This window comes from Salmo salar, chromosome 17 (assembly GCF_965601325.2).
Source record: "Salmo salar chromosome 17, fSalSal1, whole genome shotgun sequence".
NCBI lineage: Eukaryota > Metazoa > Chordata > Actinopteri > Salmoniformes > Salmonidae > Salmo > Salmo salar.
Window position 1 is genome coordinate 61,245,381 of NC_138307.1, and position 17,534 is coordinate 61,262,914.

The following is a 17,534-nucleotide window of genomic DNA, read 5'->3' on the forward strand; positions in this document are numbered from 1 at the left end:
TAAGCCGTTCTGGTTCAGGTCAATGTATGAGGGTAGAATTGGGCCGGAAAAAATGTGTGTGTATCTGTGCATGCGCACGTTCTTGTGTCTACTCGTGCGCATGAGTGAGCGTGTGTCTCCTCTCCACGTACCCTGGTGTTATTCCTCTCGGCCTTGAGCTCGGAGATCTCCTCCTCCTTCTCCAGAAGGTTCTCTCTGCACACGTTCAGCTCCTTGGTCAGGGCTGCAAACTCCTGTACAGCAACAACACAGAACATAGAGGTCAGCATCACAGCACCATCCATAACACACAATACATCTTCATCACCACAACCCAGAAAACAGTTCGCACAAAGACATCCATGTCATTGGCATCCATACTGCACAATATCGTTAGGAAATATGAGACAGTCATTAAACAAGCCCCCCCCACCATGTCATACTCAGTGGACTAGCCCACAGTTCACAGAAATAGTTGAAAAACTCTGTTAATCATGCCTAATCCAAAGGGAAAAGAGCCTTCTGTAATTATCCCTTTATGTTATTGATGGTTTTCTGGTTCACTGATGTTTCATTTCCCCATTGGGTTGTACTGTAGGCTAAATTAGACAAACTGACTCCCTGATCTTACTGTGGATATCCCAGACTTTGGCGATGTGTTTCCAGACGACTACCACCACCTACACCACCACCACTACCACTACCACTACCACCTACACCACCACCACTACCACCTACACCACCACCTACACCACCACCACTACTACCGCCACCACCACCACCTACACCACTACCACTACCACCTACACCACCACCTACACCACCACCACTAACACTACCACCTACACCACCACCTACACCACCACCACTACCACTACCACCTACACCACCACCTACACCACCATCACTACCGCCACCACCACCACCTACACCACTACCGCCACTACCACCACCACCCCACCACCTACACAACTACCACCACCTACACCACCACCACTACCACTACCACCTACACCACCACCACTACCACTACCACCTACACCACCACCACTACCACTACCACCTACACCACCACCTACACCACCACCACTACCACTACCACCTACACCACCACCTACACCACCACCACTACCGCCACCACCACCACCTACACCACCACCACTACCACCTACACCACCACCTACACCACCACCACTACCACCACCACCTACACCACCACCACTACCACTACCACCTACACCACCACCACTACCACTACCACCTACACCACCACCTACACCACCACCACTACCGCCACCACCACCACCTACACCACTACCGCCACTACCACCACCACCCCACCACCTACACCACTACCACCACCTACACCACCACCACTACCACTACCACCTACACCACCACCACTACCACTACCACCTACACCACCACCACTACCGCCACCACCACCACCTACACCACCACCACCCCCACCACCTACACCACTACCACCACCTACACCACCACCTACACCACTACCACCACCTACACCACCACCACTACCGCCACCACCACCACCTACACCACTACCGCCACTACCACCACCACCCCCACAACCTACACCACTACCACCTACACCACCACCACTACCACTACCACCTACACCACCACCTACACCACCACCACTACCGCCACCATCACCACCTACACCACTACCGCCACTACCACCACCACCCCACCACCTACACCACTACCACCACCTACACCACCACCACTACCACCTACACCACCACCACTACCACTACCACCTACACCACCACCACTACCGCCACCACCACCACCTACACCACTACCGCCACTACCACCACCACCCCACCACCTACACCACTACCACCACCTACACCACCACCACTACCACTACCACCTACACCACCACCACTACCGCCACCACCACCACCTACACCACTACCGCCACTACCACCACCACCCCCACCACCTACACCACTACCACCACCTACACCACCACCTACACCACCACCACTACCGCCACCACCACCACCTACACCACTACCGCCACTACCACCACCACCCCCACCACCTACACCACTACCACCTACACCACCACCACTACCACCTACACCACCACCTACACCACCACCACTACCGCCACCACCACCACCTACGCCACTACCGGCACTACCACCACCACCCCACCACCTACACCACTACCACCACCTACACCACCACCACTACCACTACCACCTACACCACCACCACTACCACTACCACCTACACCACCACCACTACCGCCACCACCACCACCTACACCACTACCGCCACTACCACCACCACCCCACCACCTACACCACTACCACCACCTACACCACCACCACTACCACTACTACCTACACCACCACCACTACCACTACCACCTACACCACCACCACTACCGCCACCTACACCACTACCGCCACTACCACCACCACCCCCACCACCTACACCACTACCACCACCTACACCACTACCGCCACTACCACCACCACCACCACCACCACCACTACCACCACTTACACCACTACCACCACCACCTCCACTACAACCACCCCCACCACCACTACTACCACCACCACCCCCACCACCACTACTACCACTACCACCACCACCACCCCCACCACCACCTACACCACCAATACTACCACCACCACCACCACCACCACTACCACTACCACTACCACCACCACCACTACCACTACCACTACCACCACCACCACCACTACCACTACCACCTCCACTACTACTACCACCACTACCACTACCACTACCACCACCACAGAAAACAGGTTAAAACCTGTGGGTTCTGGGAAAAGTGCAAATTCGGGTCGGCAGAGAATATAACGTGAATGTGCTAATGGTAATCTCTACACACAGGCTGTAAGAGGATTGGCCCCCGAGGAGACTAGTGGGCACAAGGCCAGCCATAGTGGACTTAAGCATGACTACTGTACTGTATTGTCAGCACGAAGCAAAAAGAAGTGTGGTGGCAGAATCACTGCACAGGCTAGCATTACAAACCAAGCATGGAAGGCAGTCACTGTCCACTGGTCAGTGTAACGCCCTTTGAAATAAGATGGGAGTCAGTATTTCAGTTGATCAATAAAGAGAACAATAATGCTCCTGTACAGCAAAATTGGCCAAACAAACAAACTTCTCTAACGATTACTCAGTGAGACGCTGTCATTTAACAACAACAACAACACAGCAGGCATCCAGACACCTGAAGCAGGAGTTCCTAAACTCTAACCTTACAGAGTCAGAATAGAGGTGTGTGTTATCTGATAGCTGTAGCTCTGCATGCTGTCTCTCTCTACTAACTGCCTGTGCCCGTCGATCCGTCTCTCAGCAGATGGATAATTGACGGCTGGATTTAAATGCCACAGAACCAACTGGCCAATTACCCCGCAGGACCGAGCTCTGCAGGTCCCCTATATGACCCGTCATTATCCCAAAAACCCTCTCACTGGCCGGGGTGACTGCGGGGGAAGTGTGGGCTGCTCGAATCATTTTCTGTGCTACTTTGTTACTCACTCACCCTAAGTGTTGTCTAGCCTCTACTGTATTCTCTGGTGTTGGTACATTTAGGTAAACAACCTTGATAGAATGACTGACATCGACATGACTTCAAACCTTCAGCCTGTCATAAATGAAACACATTGGGAGCCGACAGGTCTTGGAGGAGGGCACAGTGGCCAGGTAGAGGAGATAACACATGCAAAGGAGTGTCTGCTGTGGGCCTTTTGAGTGGCAGGAGGTGAAGTTTTGATTTGATTCCAAGGTGAGTTGAGAAGTCAATAACAAGTGGACGATCAACAAACATGAGGCTGGGCTCAGAGGGGGGTGATGAAGAAGTGGAAGGTGTGTGTGTGTCGTGTGTGTGTGTGTGTGTGTGTGTGTGTGTGTGTGTGTGTGTGTGTGTGTGTGTGTGTGTGTGCGTGTGTGTGTATGTGCCTTTGTGCGTGTGTGTTTAGAGATGGGGGAATTGGGAGCATGTAACTTGCCCTTCAATGACAATGAGACCACATTAAGATGCATAGATTTTTCTTACTCCTGTGCTGCAATGGCCCTCTAATTATTGCTGGGTATTGTATTGGACCCTATAAAGTCCTTCAGATATGAAATTGCATGTTGGCATATTGGTATTTTCCCAAATCTATTTCTTGATATAATTGCACATTCTTACGTTGCAATTACATTGTTTCTCCAAGTTGTCCTTCAGGGTCAATGAAACAGACAGGCTCCAGGGCCAGAGAAAACACCGCATGACCATATCCCTCTGCTCCATCTCAATATACAACATCCTTCAAGTTCCGGACATTTTAGAGTTCTGAGCTTAAAACTTAAAAGTTATGACAACAAAGTACAGCCATTGTCAGAGAAACATGTATGTTTGACTAAATGTTATCATGTTTCCCCTAGTGCAACATCAGAGGTAGCAGTTACATGTTTATATGTCTCCGCCCGCCTTGACGAACACACACTGACTTCTGCTCTGGTGGCCGAACAGAACCGTGGCAGGTGGAGAAAAGGCTGTGGGGTACAGTACAAGTTCTGACACACACACACACACACACACACACACACACACACACACACACACACACACACACACACACACACACACACACACACACACACACACACACACACACACACACACACACACCACACACACACACACCTCTCACTCCAGTTCTAACTGGTTGAGCTGTTAAACCAGCTGTCTCACCAAATCCCTCCTTCAAAATGAAGAGGGAAATGATCTGGTCCACAGGGTCCTGACATGCTTTTATTAAACACTGCCTCTCTCTAAAGGCCAAAACTGTCTCTCCCTAAAGACCAACACTGTCTCTCCCTAAAGGCCAACACTGCCTCTCCCTAAAGGCCAACACTGCCTCTCCCTAAAGGCCAACACTGCCTCTCCCTAAAGGCCAACACTGTCTCTCCCTAAAGACCAACACTGTCTCTCCCTAAAGGCCAACACTGTCTCTCCCTAAAGACCAACACTGTCTCTCCCTAAAGGCCAACACTGTCTCTCCCTAAAGACCAACACTGTCTCTCCCTAAAGACCAACACTGTTTCTCTCTGAAGGCCAACACTGCCTCTCCCTAAAGGCCAACACTGTTTCTCTCTAAAGGCCAACACTGTCTCTCCCTAAAGGCCAACACTGCCTCTCCCTAAAGGCCAACACTGTTTCTCTCTAAAGGCCAACACTGCCTCTCCCTAAAGGCCAACACTGTCTCTCCCTAAAGACCAACACTGTCTCTCCCTAAAGACCAACACTGTCTCTCCCTAAAGGCCAACGCTGTCTCTCCCTAAAGGCCAACGCTGTCTCTCCCTAAAGGCCAACACTGTCTCTCCCTAAAGACCAACACTGTCTCTCCCTAAAGGCCAACACTGTCTCTCCCTAAAGGCCAACACTACCTCTCCCTAAAGGCCAACACTGCCTCTCCCTAAAGGCCAACACTGTCTCTCCCTAAAGGCCAACACTGTCTCTCCCTAAAGGCCAACACTGTCTCTCCCTAAAGACCAACACTGCCTCTCCCTAAAGGCCAACACTGTCTCTCCCTAAAGGCCAACACTACCTCTCCCTAAAGGCCAACACTGCCTCTCCCTAAAGGCCAACACTACCTCTCCCTAAAGGCCAACACTGCCTCTCCCTAAAGGCCAACACTGTTTCTCTCTAAAGGCCAACACTATCTCTCCCTAAAGGCCAACACTGCCTCTCCCTAAAGGCCAACACTACCTCTCCCTAAAGGCCAACACTGCCTCTCCCTAAAGACCAACACTGTTTCTCTCTAAAGGCCAACACTGTCTCTCCCTAAAGGACAACACTGTCTCTCCCTAAAGGACAACACTCTCTCTCCCTAAAGACCAACACTGTCTCTCCCTAAAGGACAACACTGTCTCTCCCTAAAGTCCAACACTGTCTCTCCCTAAAGACCAACACTTAATTTCTCTCTAAAGGCCAACACTACCTCTCCCTAAAGGCCAACACTACCTCTCCCTAAAGGCCAACACTACCTCTCCCTAAAGGCCAACACTGTCTCTCCCTAAAGGCCAACACTACCTCTCCCTAAAGGCCAACACTGCCTCTCCCTAAAGACCAACACTGCCTCTCCCTAAAGGCCAACACTGTCTCTCCCTAAAGGCCAACACTGTTTCTCTCTAAAGGCCAACACTATCTCTCCCTAAAGGCCAACACTACCTCTCCCTAAAGGCCAACACTGCCTCTCCCTAAAGGACAACACTGTCTCTCCCTAAAGGCCAACACTACCTCTCCCTAAAGACCAACACTGCCTCTCCCTAAAGGCCAACACTGCCTCTCCCTAAAGACCAACACTATCTCTCCCTAAAGACCAACACTGTCTCTCCCTAAAGGCCAACACTACCTCTCCCTAAAGGCCAACACTGTCTCTCCCTAAAGGCCAACACTGTTTCTCCCTAAAGGCCAACACTACCTCTCCCTAAAGGCCAACACTACCTCTCCCTAAAGGCCAACACTGTTTCTCCCTAAAGGCCAACACTGCCTCTCCCTAAAGACCAACACTGCCTCTCTCTAAAGGCCAACACTACCTCTCCCTAAAGGCCAACACTGCCTCTCCCTAAAGGCCAACACTGTCTCTCCCTAAAGACCAACACTGTCTCTCCCTAAAGGCCAACACTGCCTCTCCCTAAAGGCCAACACTGTCTCTCCCTAAAGACCAACACTGTCTCTCCCTAAAGGCCAACACTACCTCTCCCTAAAGGCCAACACTGTTTCTCCCTAAAGGCCAACACTGTTTCTCCCTAAAGGCTAACACTATCTCTCCCTAAAGGCCAACACTGTCTCTCCCTAAAGGCCAACACTGTTTCTCCCTAAAGGCCAACACTACCTCTCCCTAAAGGCCAACACTGCCTCTCCCTAAAGGCCAACACTACCTCTCCCTAAAGGCCAACACTGTCTCTCCCTAAAGGCCAACACTACCTCTCCCTAAAGGCCAACACTGCCTCTCCCTAAAGGCCAACACTACCTCTCCCTAAAGGCCAACACTGTCTCTCCCTAAAGGCCAACACTGTCTCTCCCTAAAGGCCAACACTATCTCTCCCTAAAGGCCAACACTGTCTCTCCCTAAAGGCCAACACTGCCTCTCCCTAAAGGACAACACTGTCTCTCCCTAAAGGCCAACACTGTCTCTCCCTAAAGGCCAACACTGCCTCTCCCTAAAGGACAACACTACCTCTCCCTAAAGGCCAACACTGCCTCTCCCTAAAGACCAACACTACCTCTCCCTAAAGGCCAACACTGTCTCTCCCTAAAGGCCAACACTGTCTCTCCCTAAAGGACAACACTACCTCTCCCTAAAGGCCAACACTACCTCTCCCTAAAGGCCAACACTGTCTCTCCCTAAAGGACAACACTACCTCTCCCTAAAGGCCAACACTGTCTCTCCCTAAAGGACAACACTACCTCTCCCTAAAGGCCAACACTGTCTCTCCCTAAAGGCCAACACTACCTCTCCCTAAAGGCCAACACTGCCTCTCCCTAAAGGCCAACACTACCTCTCCCTAAAGGCCAACACTGTCTCTCCCTGCTTACGAACCGCATAGCATTACAGCAATATGTACCGGTATGTTAGCTAGTTACCTAACGTTAGTTGGCTACTAATACATCGAACTTGCCAGGCAGTATATTAACTATCTGCTATCTAACTAACTACCCAACGTTTATTGACCTGATTATTCACATCATTCTTAGCTAAATGGTGTAGTCGTTGTGCGTTTCAATTGACATTGTTAATTCTGGTTATCTACTCCAATTTCAGAGCACTCTCGTATGAGTGCGCCAGAACACAGAATAACTGATGAATTTACGAACGCTCAACACCTGTTGAATATGGCCGGTGTCAGTAAACTTCAGCAAAAAAAGCGTAATTAAATTGTTGCCAGCAGCACAGTTACAGTCACCAACGCTCTGGATAACATGAAAACAGCCAACCAGCTCTGCTAGGGTGAGTAAAATGGTCAGAGTGAGGTGTTCTCTCATTTGTGTCTGGAAGTAACTAGCCAATGTTAGCCAGTTAGTGCTTGATTACCGTTGAACGTTGATCGGCCAGAACGTCCAGTGTGCGCTCTGAACGCTCCGAGAGCGAAACGCTCTGAATTTATGAAAGGACAACCTGACAACGCTCTGGATTTAAGAAAGGACAACCTGACAACGCTCTGGATTTAAGAAAGGACAACCTGACAACGCTCTGGATTTAAGAAAGGACAACCTGACAACGCTCTGGATTTAAGAAAGGACAACCTGACAACGCTCTGGATTTAAGAAAGGACAACCTGACAACGCTCTGGATTTAAGAAAGGACAACCTGACAACGCTCTGGATTTATGAAAGGACAACCTGACAACGCTCTGGATTTAAGAAAGGACAACCTGACAACGCTCTGGATTTATGAAAGGACAACCTGACAACGCTCTGGATTTATGAAAGGACAACCTGACAACGCTCTGGATTTATGAAAGGACAACCTGACAACGCTCTGGATTTATGAAAGGACAACCTGACAACGCTCTGGATTTAAGAAAGGACAACCTGACAACGCTCTGGATTTAAGAAAGGACAACCTGACAACGCTCTGGATTTATGAAAGGACAACCTGACAACGCTCTGGATTTAAGAAAGGACAATCTGACAACGCTCTGGATTTAAGAAAGGACAACCTGACAACGCTCTGGATTTAAGAAAGGACAACCTGACAACGCTCTGGATTTAAGAAAGGACAACCTGACAACGCTCTGGATTTATGAAAGGACAACCTGACAACGCTCTGGATTTATGAAAGGACAACCTGACAACGCTCTGGATTTATGAAAGGACAACCTGACAACGCTCTGGATTTAAGAAAGGACAACCTGACAACGCTCTGGATTTAAGAAAGCCCAGAGCGCACTCTGGCACTCCAGATTGAATTAACAAACACACCCTACCATAGTATATCAGTATGTAGTATATACTCATTATGTAGTATATAGTATGTAGTATATACTCATTATGTAGTATACAGTATGTAGTATATAGTCATTATGTAGTATACAGTATGTTAGTATGGGTATTCGAACACAGCTGATCTGTAATACACTCTTCAGAAAGTAGGAAGATGATCAAACAGGAAGCCACAGCAGCAGTACATTGTGGGTATGCGGGCCCGAATGTGTGTTTTCTCCACTGATCACGTCCTCACACTATTTAATTAACGGCATGGTCTCGCATCCAAACCATCACACGGATTGCAAGGAAAGCGAAAAGGTGGGGGGAAAGTCACACGGCTTGCACAGGCAACGCTCATCAAACGACCAAGATAACACTTCAGGACCAAACTAGCTGATGTATTTGTGGTTTATATCTAGAGATTGTAATGTAGGTCACGGTTGCACAGTAGATGCTGATATAGTTATACAGGTGTAATACAGGTGTAATACAGAGTCATTTAAACTATTCTGCTAACGTTGTTTACATTTATATTCAATATCCTGGAGTTGTTGTCTGTCCCCGGCCACATATGGTGACTCACTGTGTCATCAAAGTGAAGATGACACTGTTTAGTTTTTAGTTTGGTGATATACACATGGTCGTCTCCATTACGCACGTCAGGCAGAGCGGAAACATGGTATTTCAACTATCAGAAAGTAAAAACTATTTCTAATGTTCCTACCGTTTGTCCACAAACAATGTGTCTCAATCCAGTCCAGTAAGTAATGTAGAACGGTGATATTCTATTCCCAGGAAAAGGCCTTGGCCTCATAAATAACATAGAACTGCTAGGTGAAGTGGAGGAATGAATGGGCATGTGAAGGATAACCACTGGGTAGAGATAGAGAGAGAGAGAGAGAGAGAGCGAGAGAGAGAGAGATGGAGAGCATAGGGGGTGTTAAGACAATAATGAGCTTGTTCACTTAGTGTTTTCGCCTCTCATTGGAAGCAACTCATCCAGAAGTGTCCAGATACCAAAGTAGCCCACTGGCAAAGAGAGATGGATAGAGAGGAGAGATAGGTGAAAGAGAGTGCAAAGCCCCTGAGTGTACAGGGATGCACACGCTCGCGTGATAACCCAATCTTTCTGCTTCACTTACAGAGACCTTCAACATCTGCTGTGGTTATACAAGCACAGATCCAGTGGGAACCACATCTAACTAGCTACCTATATCCAGTACACTCTTAGACGTAAAGGAGACTTGAAGAACCTTTTGCGGTTCAAATGATTGCCACTGTAAGGGAACCTTTTCAGGTCAAAAAGGGTCCTTGAGGAAGCCCTCTGAAAAGGTTATTTGAAGAATCTCTGTGTAAAGGTTCAACCTTTTTGTGTTGGGAGGGGTTCAATTTGGAACTTTAAAAAAATATATTGTAGCATCAGCAGCCTGTCAGAAGATAGGAGGTGTAGCTTATTGGTGGCGTGGCTTTCATCGTACAGTCTAACTCATATAGCCATCGCCTAAAACCACATATCTTCTGAGTCTGGCAGCGCAACAAATCCAGCGGCGATATAAATTCAAAGTGCTCCGCACGCGCCACATTGAAATTTTAAAAGGTTCCTCCAAAAACTCTCAACCAACCAAAGATGAAAATATGAACGCATTGACTGCAATGATTCCTTGAGGAACTCCAGGGTTCCTCAAGTCACCCTCAATTCTAAGAGTGTACAGTTTAATGGGGGCCAAAACCAGGGGCATAGGGGGCCCAGTAAGAAAGATAGAGAGGTCCTGGGAAGAGGATGTTAGGGGCCTCTGTGTGCTGCTCAAACGCAGCTCAAACGCAGCTCGGCTGTACTCCTGCGTCACCAAAGGCCCCCGACAAGCTGCTGTAAGTGATAATTGGGAGGTGTTGATCAGAACGAACGCTGTCTCAGTCTGTACTTCAGAGGTGTGAGTCTGTGGAAGACGAGATTAGCATCAAGACAGTGTGAGCCTTGCTGTTCTAAATTAGGCTGTAGGAGGGGGAACAGGGGGGTTTAAGGTAGAGGGTTTACTTTATAAGATGGATTACTTAATGATGAGTTATGCGCAGTATAAAGTATTTCCCTGACAGGAAAAACTCATGGTCCCAATGATATAGTTAGCGCCAACAGTTTGTCCCGGTCAGGCCAAGAGAGCAGAAAAACTGAGGGGAGCTTTTAAAAATGCCCCTCAATAGAACTCTATCCAGGAAGTGGACCCAGTCGTGTATACTGCTCTCTCTCCTCTCATTAGCTGAGTGACGAGCCTATAATGACTACAGTATGTCAGGCCCATCCCTCGGCGGTGAAGCTCTAATTGAAACGACTGGAGGAGATGAGGAGCACGTCAGTTTAGACAGGAAACGAAGGAACACTGGGAGTTTCCTCATGGGATGTGCGATCCAAAGACAGCCTATGTGCGTCTGTGAGTGCGTTTGACATTCAGCTCAGGAGACGGAGGCTTATGCTACTAGACTAAAAAAAGGCCCAAAGTATACGGGCATCAGTCATTTGGAGTGGCACCAGTGAATCATGATTCACAGGCTTCAACACAATGTGTTGAATATGGAGAGGTATTGTAAAACGAGTGCTGGAAGCGATGGGAAATACTTCAATACCCCCGTGGGCATGCCAGAAGGGAGTCTTCAAGAAGAGTGAGAGAGGGTGTTGAAAAATCGACTTACTACAGGTAACTTCCAAACCCGAGCAGAATTTTAAAGATGAGACAAACAGATTAAATGACCTCCAGACGCCCTTTTCTCTGAAAAAACAAACAAATCCTGTGAGCCGTAGGAACAACAAACTCTGAGTTGAGAAGGGAGCGATTGTTATACGCATCACAACTTCATTTATGCCGATCAGAGAGGATTGTGGGAACCACCCAGGCATTGAACAAGACATTAAGACAAAATCCCAAACCCTTGTTTGTGTGATCTCAAAGATGTGTACATATACTTTACTTATCAGGAACTACAGTATCTCCACTCTTCATATAGTACAGCTGGTTTTTATCACGCTGCTCGACTACCTCTTCAATATTTCAATATCTCTGCTGTTATATGTACAGTACCTATCTACTATGAGAACAGAAAGAGGACAGGGCAGCCTATGAATGATAGATTGATTGTTGAAGATGCATCATGGTTTTCGAACTCAATTTGCTACTGCCATGGTAAAACGGGTTTCATGAGAATCACCCAGCTTATAAATATACGATGAAGGAAATGTTCTCACTATCTACCTTTTAGAGATAGCTCGGAGAGAAAGAGGCACATATGTTTGTACTGTACATCTCCTATCATCTCCTCCTTTACTAGACAAAAGAGTACAATAAAAACCCTACTGTAACTCTGTATTGGGTATATCAATATAGATATTCACATGGGCAAATATCAAAGTACAGGATACATTTATTTATCCTGTACTTTAAGTTTCCAAGACTAAGGCTTACAGCTACAGCTGAAACAGTAGGGATGCAGAGGTTATTCTGTAAGGGCAGCCCTTGGTCAATGAGAAGCCACTTTCGTGGACACCTGAGCCAGCATCGGTTGACCAGCCAGCCAGGCAGCCAGAGAGAATACTCAGGGGTGTCCCAGAGAACGCCGCACAGCACAATGAGTTTCAGCCCAACGAGCAGGCTCATTTCAGGCTCATTTCCTCACCTTTAAATATTCAAGAAGGTAATCTGTATAAGCACTGAGCAGTTCATGAACCCTCACAGATCTATGACTACAGTGTGCATAGGAGACAAGCATAACGATACAACTACTGCCATTCACTTGTGATTTGCAAAATGGGCTTTTCAATGATGCATCTCTTCTGCTCCTGTAACAACAAATAGATACTGAGAAACGGCCACTGTATGAACCTAAACAACTACACGGTATATATAACAAGGCTAAACCACTACGTTTCACAACAGCCTCGTGAAGCATGATTCTTTTGGGATTTTGGGCTCATCATTTGAACTGATTCCCAGAAAAGTAACGTACAGAATAGACAATAGTCTGGTACAAAAGCCACATCAGGATACCAGATAATATCGCAATAAGAAGACTACTCCATTTCCTTATAGGTGGTAAGATGTTAAATCTGTTCTAGATAAACAACTATATGCTCATAATTTACTACAACAGAATCCATGGTGCATTGAATGACGTACTGGGACTAACTAATGATACATACAGTAGATGATGGTTCAGTGCTTCCTGTACAAATATAACAATAGGGCACCATAAAGAAAACACATTACACTATGGTACTCAAGAGATGGTTCCTTCTGTCTTTCAGCATCGGAATTATTCACTACATGTCCTGTTTCAGATCTGTTGGGTATACTATACCAGTCAATAGTTTGAACACACCTACTCAGGTGACTACCTCGTGAAGCTGGTTGAGAGAATGCCAAGAGTGTGCAAAGCTGTCATCAACGCAGGGGTGGCAATTTGAAGAATCTGAAATATAACATATATTTTGATTTGTTTAACACTTTTTTGGTTACTACATGATTCCATATGTGTTATTTCATAGTTGTTATGTCTTCACTATTATTCTACAATGTAGAAAATAGTAAAATTAAGAAAAACCCTTGAATGAGTAGGTGTGTCCAAACTTTTGACTGGTACTGTATACATTGTTAATGACAATAATGCCCGTAGGTCAGTCATTAGTGCATAACCACCAATTAGTCATTCACAATTAACTAGTGACTTAATGAACCAGGCCATGAAAACAGGGAATCGCTGGAATTCACTCAGCTATGTGGTGTATTGATTTTATGCAGCCAGATTGACCGTGACGAGATTCGTAATGGGATACTCTCTGAGCAGCTTTCAAACAGCATGACTTCCAATATTAATTGGGGAATTAAGCAATATGAGCAGCAGCATTTTGATTTCACACAGAGATCCAGTCCTTCTGGGTCTCGATAAGACTCTCATAGAAATAGAATACCTAGAATGGGATTTCCCTTTCAAGTCTAGGGATTATATTTATATTTCTATGTCTCTGTTGTGTTTGACAGGATGCCTCAGCACTATAGATCAGAAGATATGTTGATAGACGTGTCCCAGAGGAACAGTCATTCCCATGTTCCCAGGCCTGCTACATGTGAAGCAGGCCCACCTGAGTGAGGAATGATGGTTTAAGGATGGAGATGTACACGTTAGAGAGAGAGACAAGCTGGCACATCAATCACCAGCCACAGAGACCTGACAAAGGCCTGCAATGGCAGCCCCTCCACCCCCACCCTAGGCCTATTCTCCCAGTGTCAGGAGCCAGAAGCCTGGGCCTGAGCAGGCCAACATAGGGGGCTGGAGGGTGTGTGTGTGTGATTTACAATGACCTTTGGTTTGAGAGCTAAAAGGGGTCGTTGCTGTACTGTAGAAGCCCCCTGGGGGCCGGGCTATAAATCTGAGTGGAGGAAATTACAGCCCTGCGATTTACTACCTGTCACATCCCTAATAACTAATTCTGATATCCTCAGACCAAATCCCCCTTGCTTGGCTGACCAGAGAGCCACTGTCATGGGCCCCTCTGTGGGTATGTGGGGGCAGGCGCCAGGGGATGGGCCCCCCTGTATAACATGTACTGTACTGTAACCAGCATGTCTGGAAGGCCCAACATGATACACAATGATTTCACATTGAATATTGCTGTCTCTCCCTCCTACTATCCCCCAGAGACAGGGTGAGGGCAGACACAGGTGTTGAAGTTCGCAGGCGGGGCAACCTGTTACAGCAGGCTGTACTGCAGCACAGTCAAAGAGCAACACATGCTGTCAGCACTGGCCAGGAAAAGCATTCTCCCCTTCCACATTAGATGAGAGGGGAGCCTCAGAGGAGGCCAAGGTCAGGGCAGACAAGTCACAGAGATTTATACACCATGGAGGATTTAGGTTTCATGAGGAGAATGAAAATGAGGCTCCAAGACCGGCAGCTCATCCACGAGACACACATAGTCTACTTCTAGAAGTACAATATGTGTGTAATAAGTTTGCTTTCACTCACTCAACAAATAGATACTTGTATTCCCACTAGAATCGTCTTATTCGTCACGTTGATAGACTGTACATCTTTAGAAGGTCAGAGACAGAATGGGAAGAAAAACAAATCATCCATTGGCATCAACGCAAATTCCTAACCACATCACAGCTTTATAGTCCAGTGAAGACCGAAGATATTTCCTCTCTTTCCCAGACGTAATGTGTCATGCGTTTCTTATTTAGACCAGATAAGTATGAGCAGCCAGCGAAGCAGTGAAAACATGGTCGCTAGCCATTTGTAACAAAACAACTTAACAAATGTCAGCCCACCCATCATCCATTACCGATGGAGAGGCAATGCACTGGAGGAGACACACAACAGCCAAGGCACAGGGGCCACAGCTCTCCAAGTGACATACAGTGCCTTCGGAAAGTATTCAGACCCCTTGACTTTTTCCACATTTTGTTACGTTACAGCCTTATTCTAAAAATCCTCAGCAATCTAACACACGATACCCCATAATGATAAAGCAAAAACATGTTTTTAGACATTTTGACAAATGTATTAAAAATAAAAACAGAAATACCTTATTTACTTAAGTATTCAGACCCTTTGCTATAAGACTTGAAATTGAGCTCAGGTACATCCTGTTTCCATTAATCATTCTTGAAATCTTTATACAACTTCATTGGAGTCCACCTGTGGTAAATTCAATTGAATGAACATGATTTAGAAAGGCACACACCTGTCTATATAAGGTCCCACAGTTGACAGTGCATGTCAGAGCAAAACCCATGAGGTCGAAGGAATTGTCCGTAGAGCTCCGAGACAGGATTGTGTCGAGGCACAGATCTGGGGAGTAAAAGATTCTGCAGCATTGAAGGTCCCCAAGAACACAGTGGCCTCCTTCATTCTTAAATGAAGACTCTGACAGACTCTCACCTCCCTGACCAAGACCCTTCCTAGAACTGAGCAATCGAGGAAGAAGGGTCTAGGTTAGGGAGGTGACCAAGAACCCGATGGTCACTCTGACATAGCTCTAGAGTTCCTCTGTGGAGGTGGGAGAACCTTCCAGAAAGACAACCATCTCTACAGCACTCCACCAATCAGGCCTTTATGGAAGAGTGACAGATGCCACTCTTCAGTAAAAAGGCACATGACAGCCCTCTTGGAGTTTGTCAAAAGGCATCTAAAGACTCTCAGACAATGAGAAACAAGATGATCTGGTCTGATGAAACCCAGTTTCAACCCTTTGGCCTGAATGCCAAGTGTCACGTCTGGAGGAAATCTGGCACAATCCCTACAGTGAACAATGGTGGTGGCAGCATCATGTTGTGGAGATGTTTTTCAGCAGGGACTTGGAGACTAGTCAGGATCAAGGCACAGATGAACAGAGCAAAGTACAGAGAGATCATTGATGAAAACCTGCTCCAGAGCACTCAGAACCTTAGACTGGGGCGAAGGTTCACCTTCCAAAAGGACAACAATCCTAAGCACATAGCCAAGACAATGCAGGAGTGGCTTCGGGACAAGTCTCTGAATGTCATTGAGTGGCCCAGCCAGAGCCCGGACTTGAACCGGATCGAACCTCTCTGGAGAGACCTGAAAATAGCTGTGCAGCAACGCCCCCCATCCAACCTGACAAAGCTTGAGAAGATCTGCAGAGAAGAATGGGAGAAGGTGTGCCAAGCTTGTAGCATCATACCCAAGAAGACTCAAGGCTGTAATCGCTGCCAAAGATGCTTCAACAAAGTACTGAGTAACGGGTCTGAATACTTATGTAAAGTGATTTCACTTTTACATTTTTTATAAATCAGCTAAAATGTAAAAAAAAAAAAAGTTTTTGCTTTGTCATTATGGAGTATTGTGTGTAGATTGAAAAAAAACTATTTAATCAATTTTAGAATAAGGCTGTAATGTAACAAAATGTGGAAAAAGTCAAGGGGTCTGAATACTTTCCGAAGGCACTGCATCAGGGCCGTATTCCTGCCTGGAATTACTTTCACCTTGCATGGAAGAGGGTAGAGGAGGGTGATAGATAGAATGATGTTCATAGCTGAGAGCTCCCTGTCTTCTCACCCTCAGCTCACCTGTCCTAAAGATAGCTGCCTGCATGGGATTATGGTATATTTACATTCATCCGGGAGGTGGTGGAGGTACTCGTGCAGGCCTATCTCCATGTCTCCACACACACTCGGAAGCTCTCATTTGGGCATCACTCTCTCTCTCCTCTTTCTCGCACTCATTCCCTCATGGACACCCCTCCATCCCTCCCTAGAGTTCACTGTCTCTACTCTCATATCAAATGGAAATATGTACAGGTCTGCCTGGCTTGTCAGCGATGCTCCAGTCTGGGCTTTTATATCAACATGTGGGGAGTGTTTCACTGTTGCTTGATGAGAACCCATCTCAGTATGGAGAGAAAGGGTTTGTATTCTGTGTACCCTCAGCCAGCTGGTGTCTTTATGTTCTGGGGAGAGATATGATGGGGCTAGATGGTGGCGGCTCGGCCATACCTTTATCCACGGGGGACGATAAAACAAAAGTGTGAAATCCTCTCTCTGGATAG

The 17,534-nt window shown here is 47.1% G+C and overlaps 1 protein-coding gene across 2 annotated transcripts in view; it reads right to left on the minus strand.

Annotated features, from left to right (window-relative positions):
- ppfia2 (PTPRF interacting protein alpha 2) overlaps window positions 1–17,534 on the minus strand; it is a 242,839-nt gene that overhangs the window by 65,533 nt on the left and 159,772 nt on the right. For both annotated transcript variants that reach the window (XM_082963994.1, XM_045699940.2), the window contains exon 3: window positions 132–233. In XM_082963994.1, the coding sequence (XP_082820120.1) occupies window positions 132–233 (102 nt within the window). The remainder of the gene's footprint in view (window positions 1–131; window positions 234–17,534) is intronic.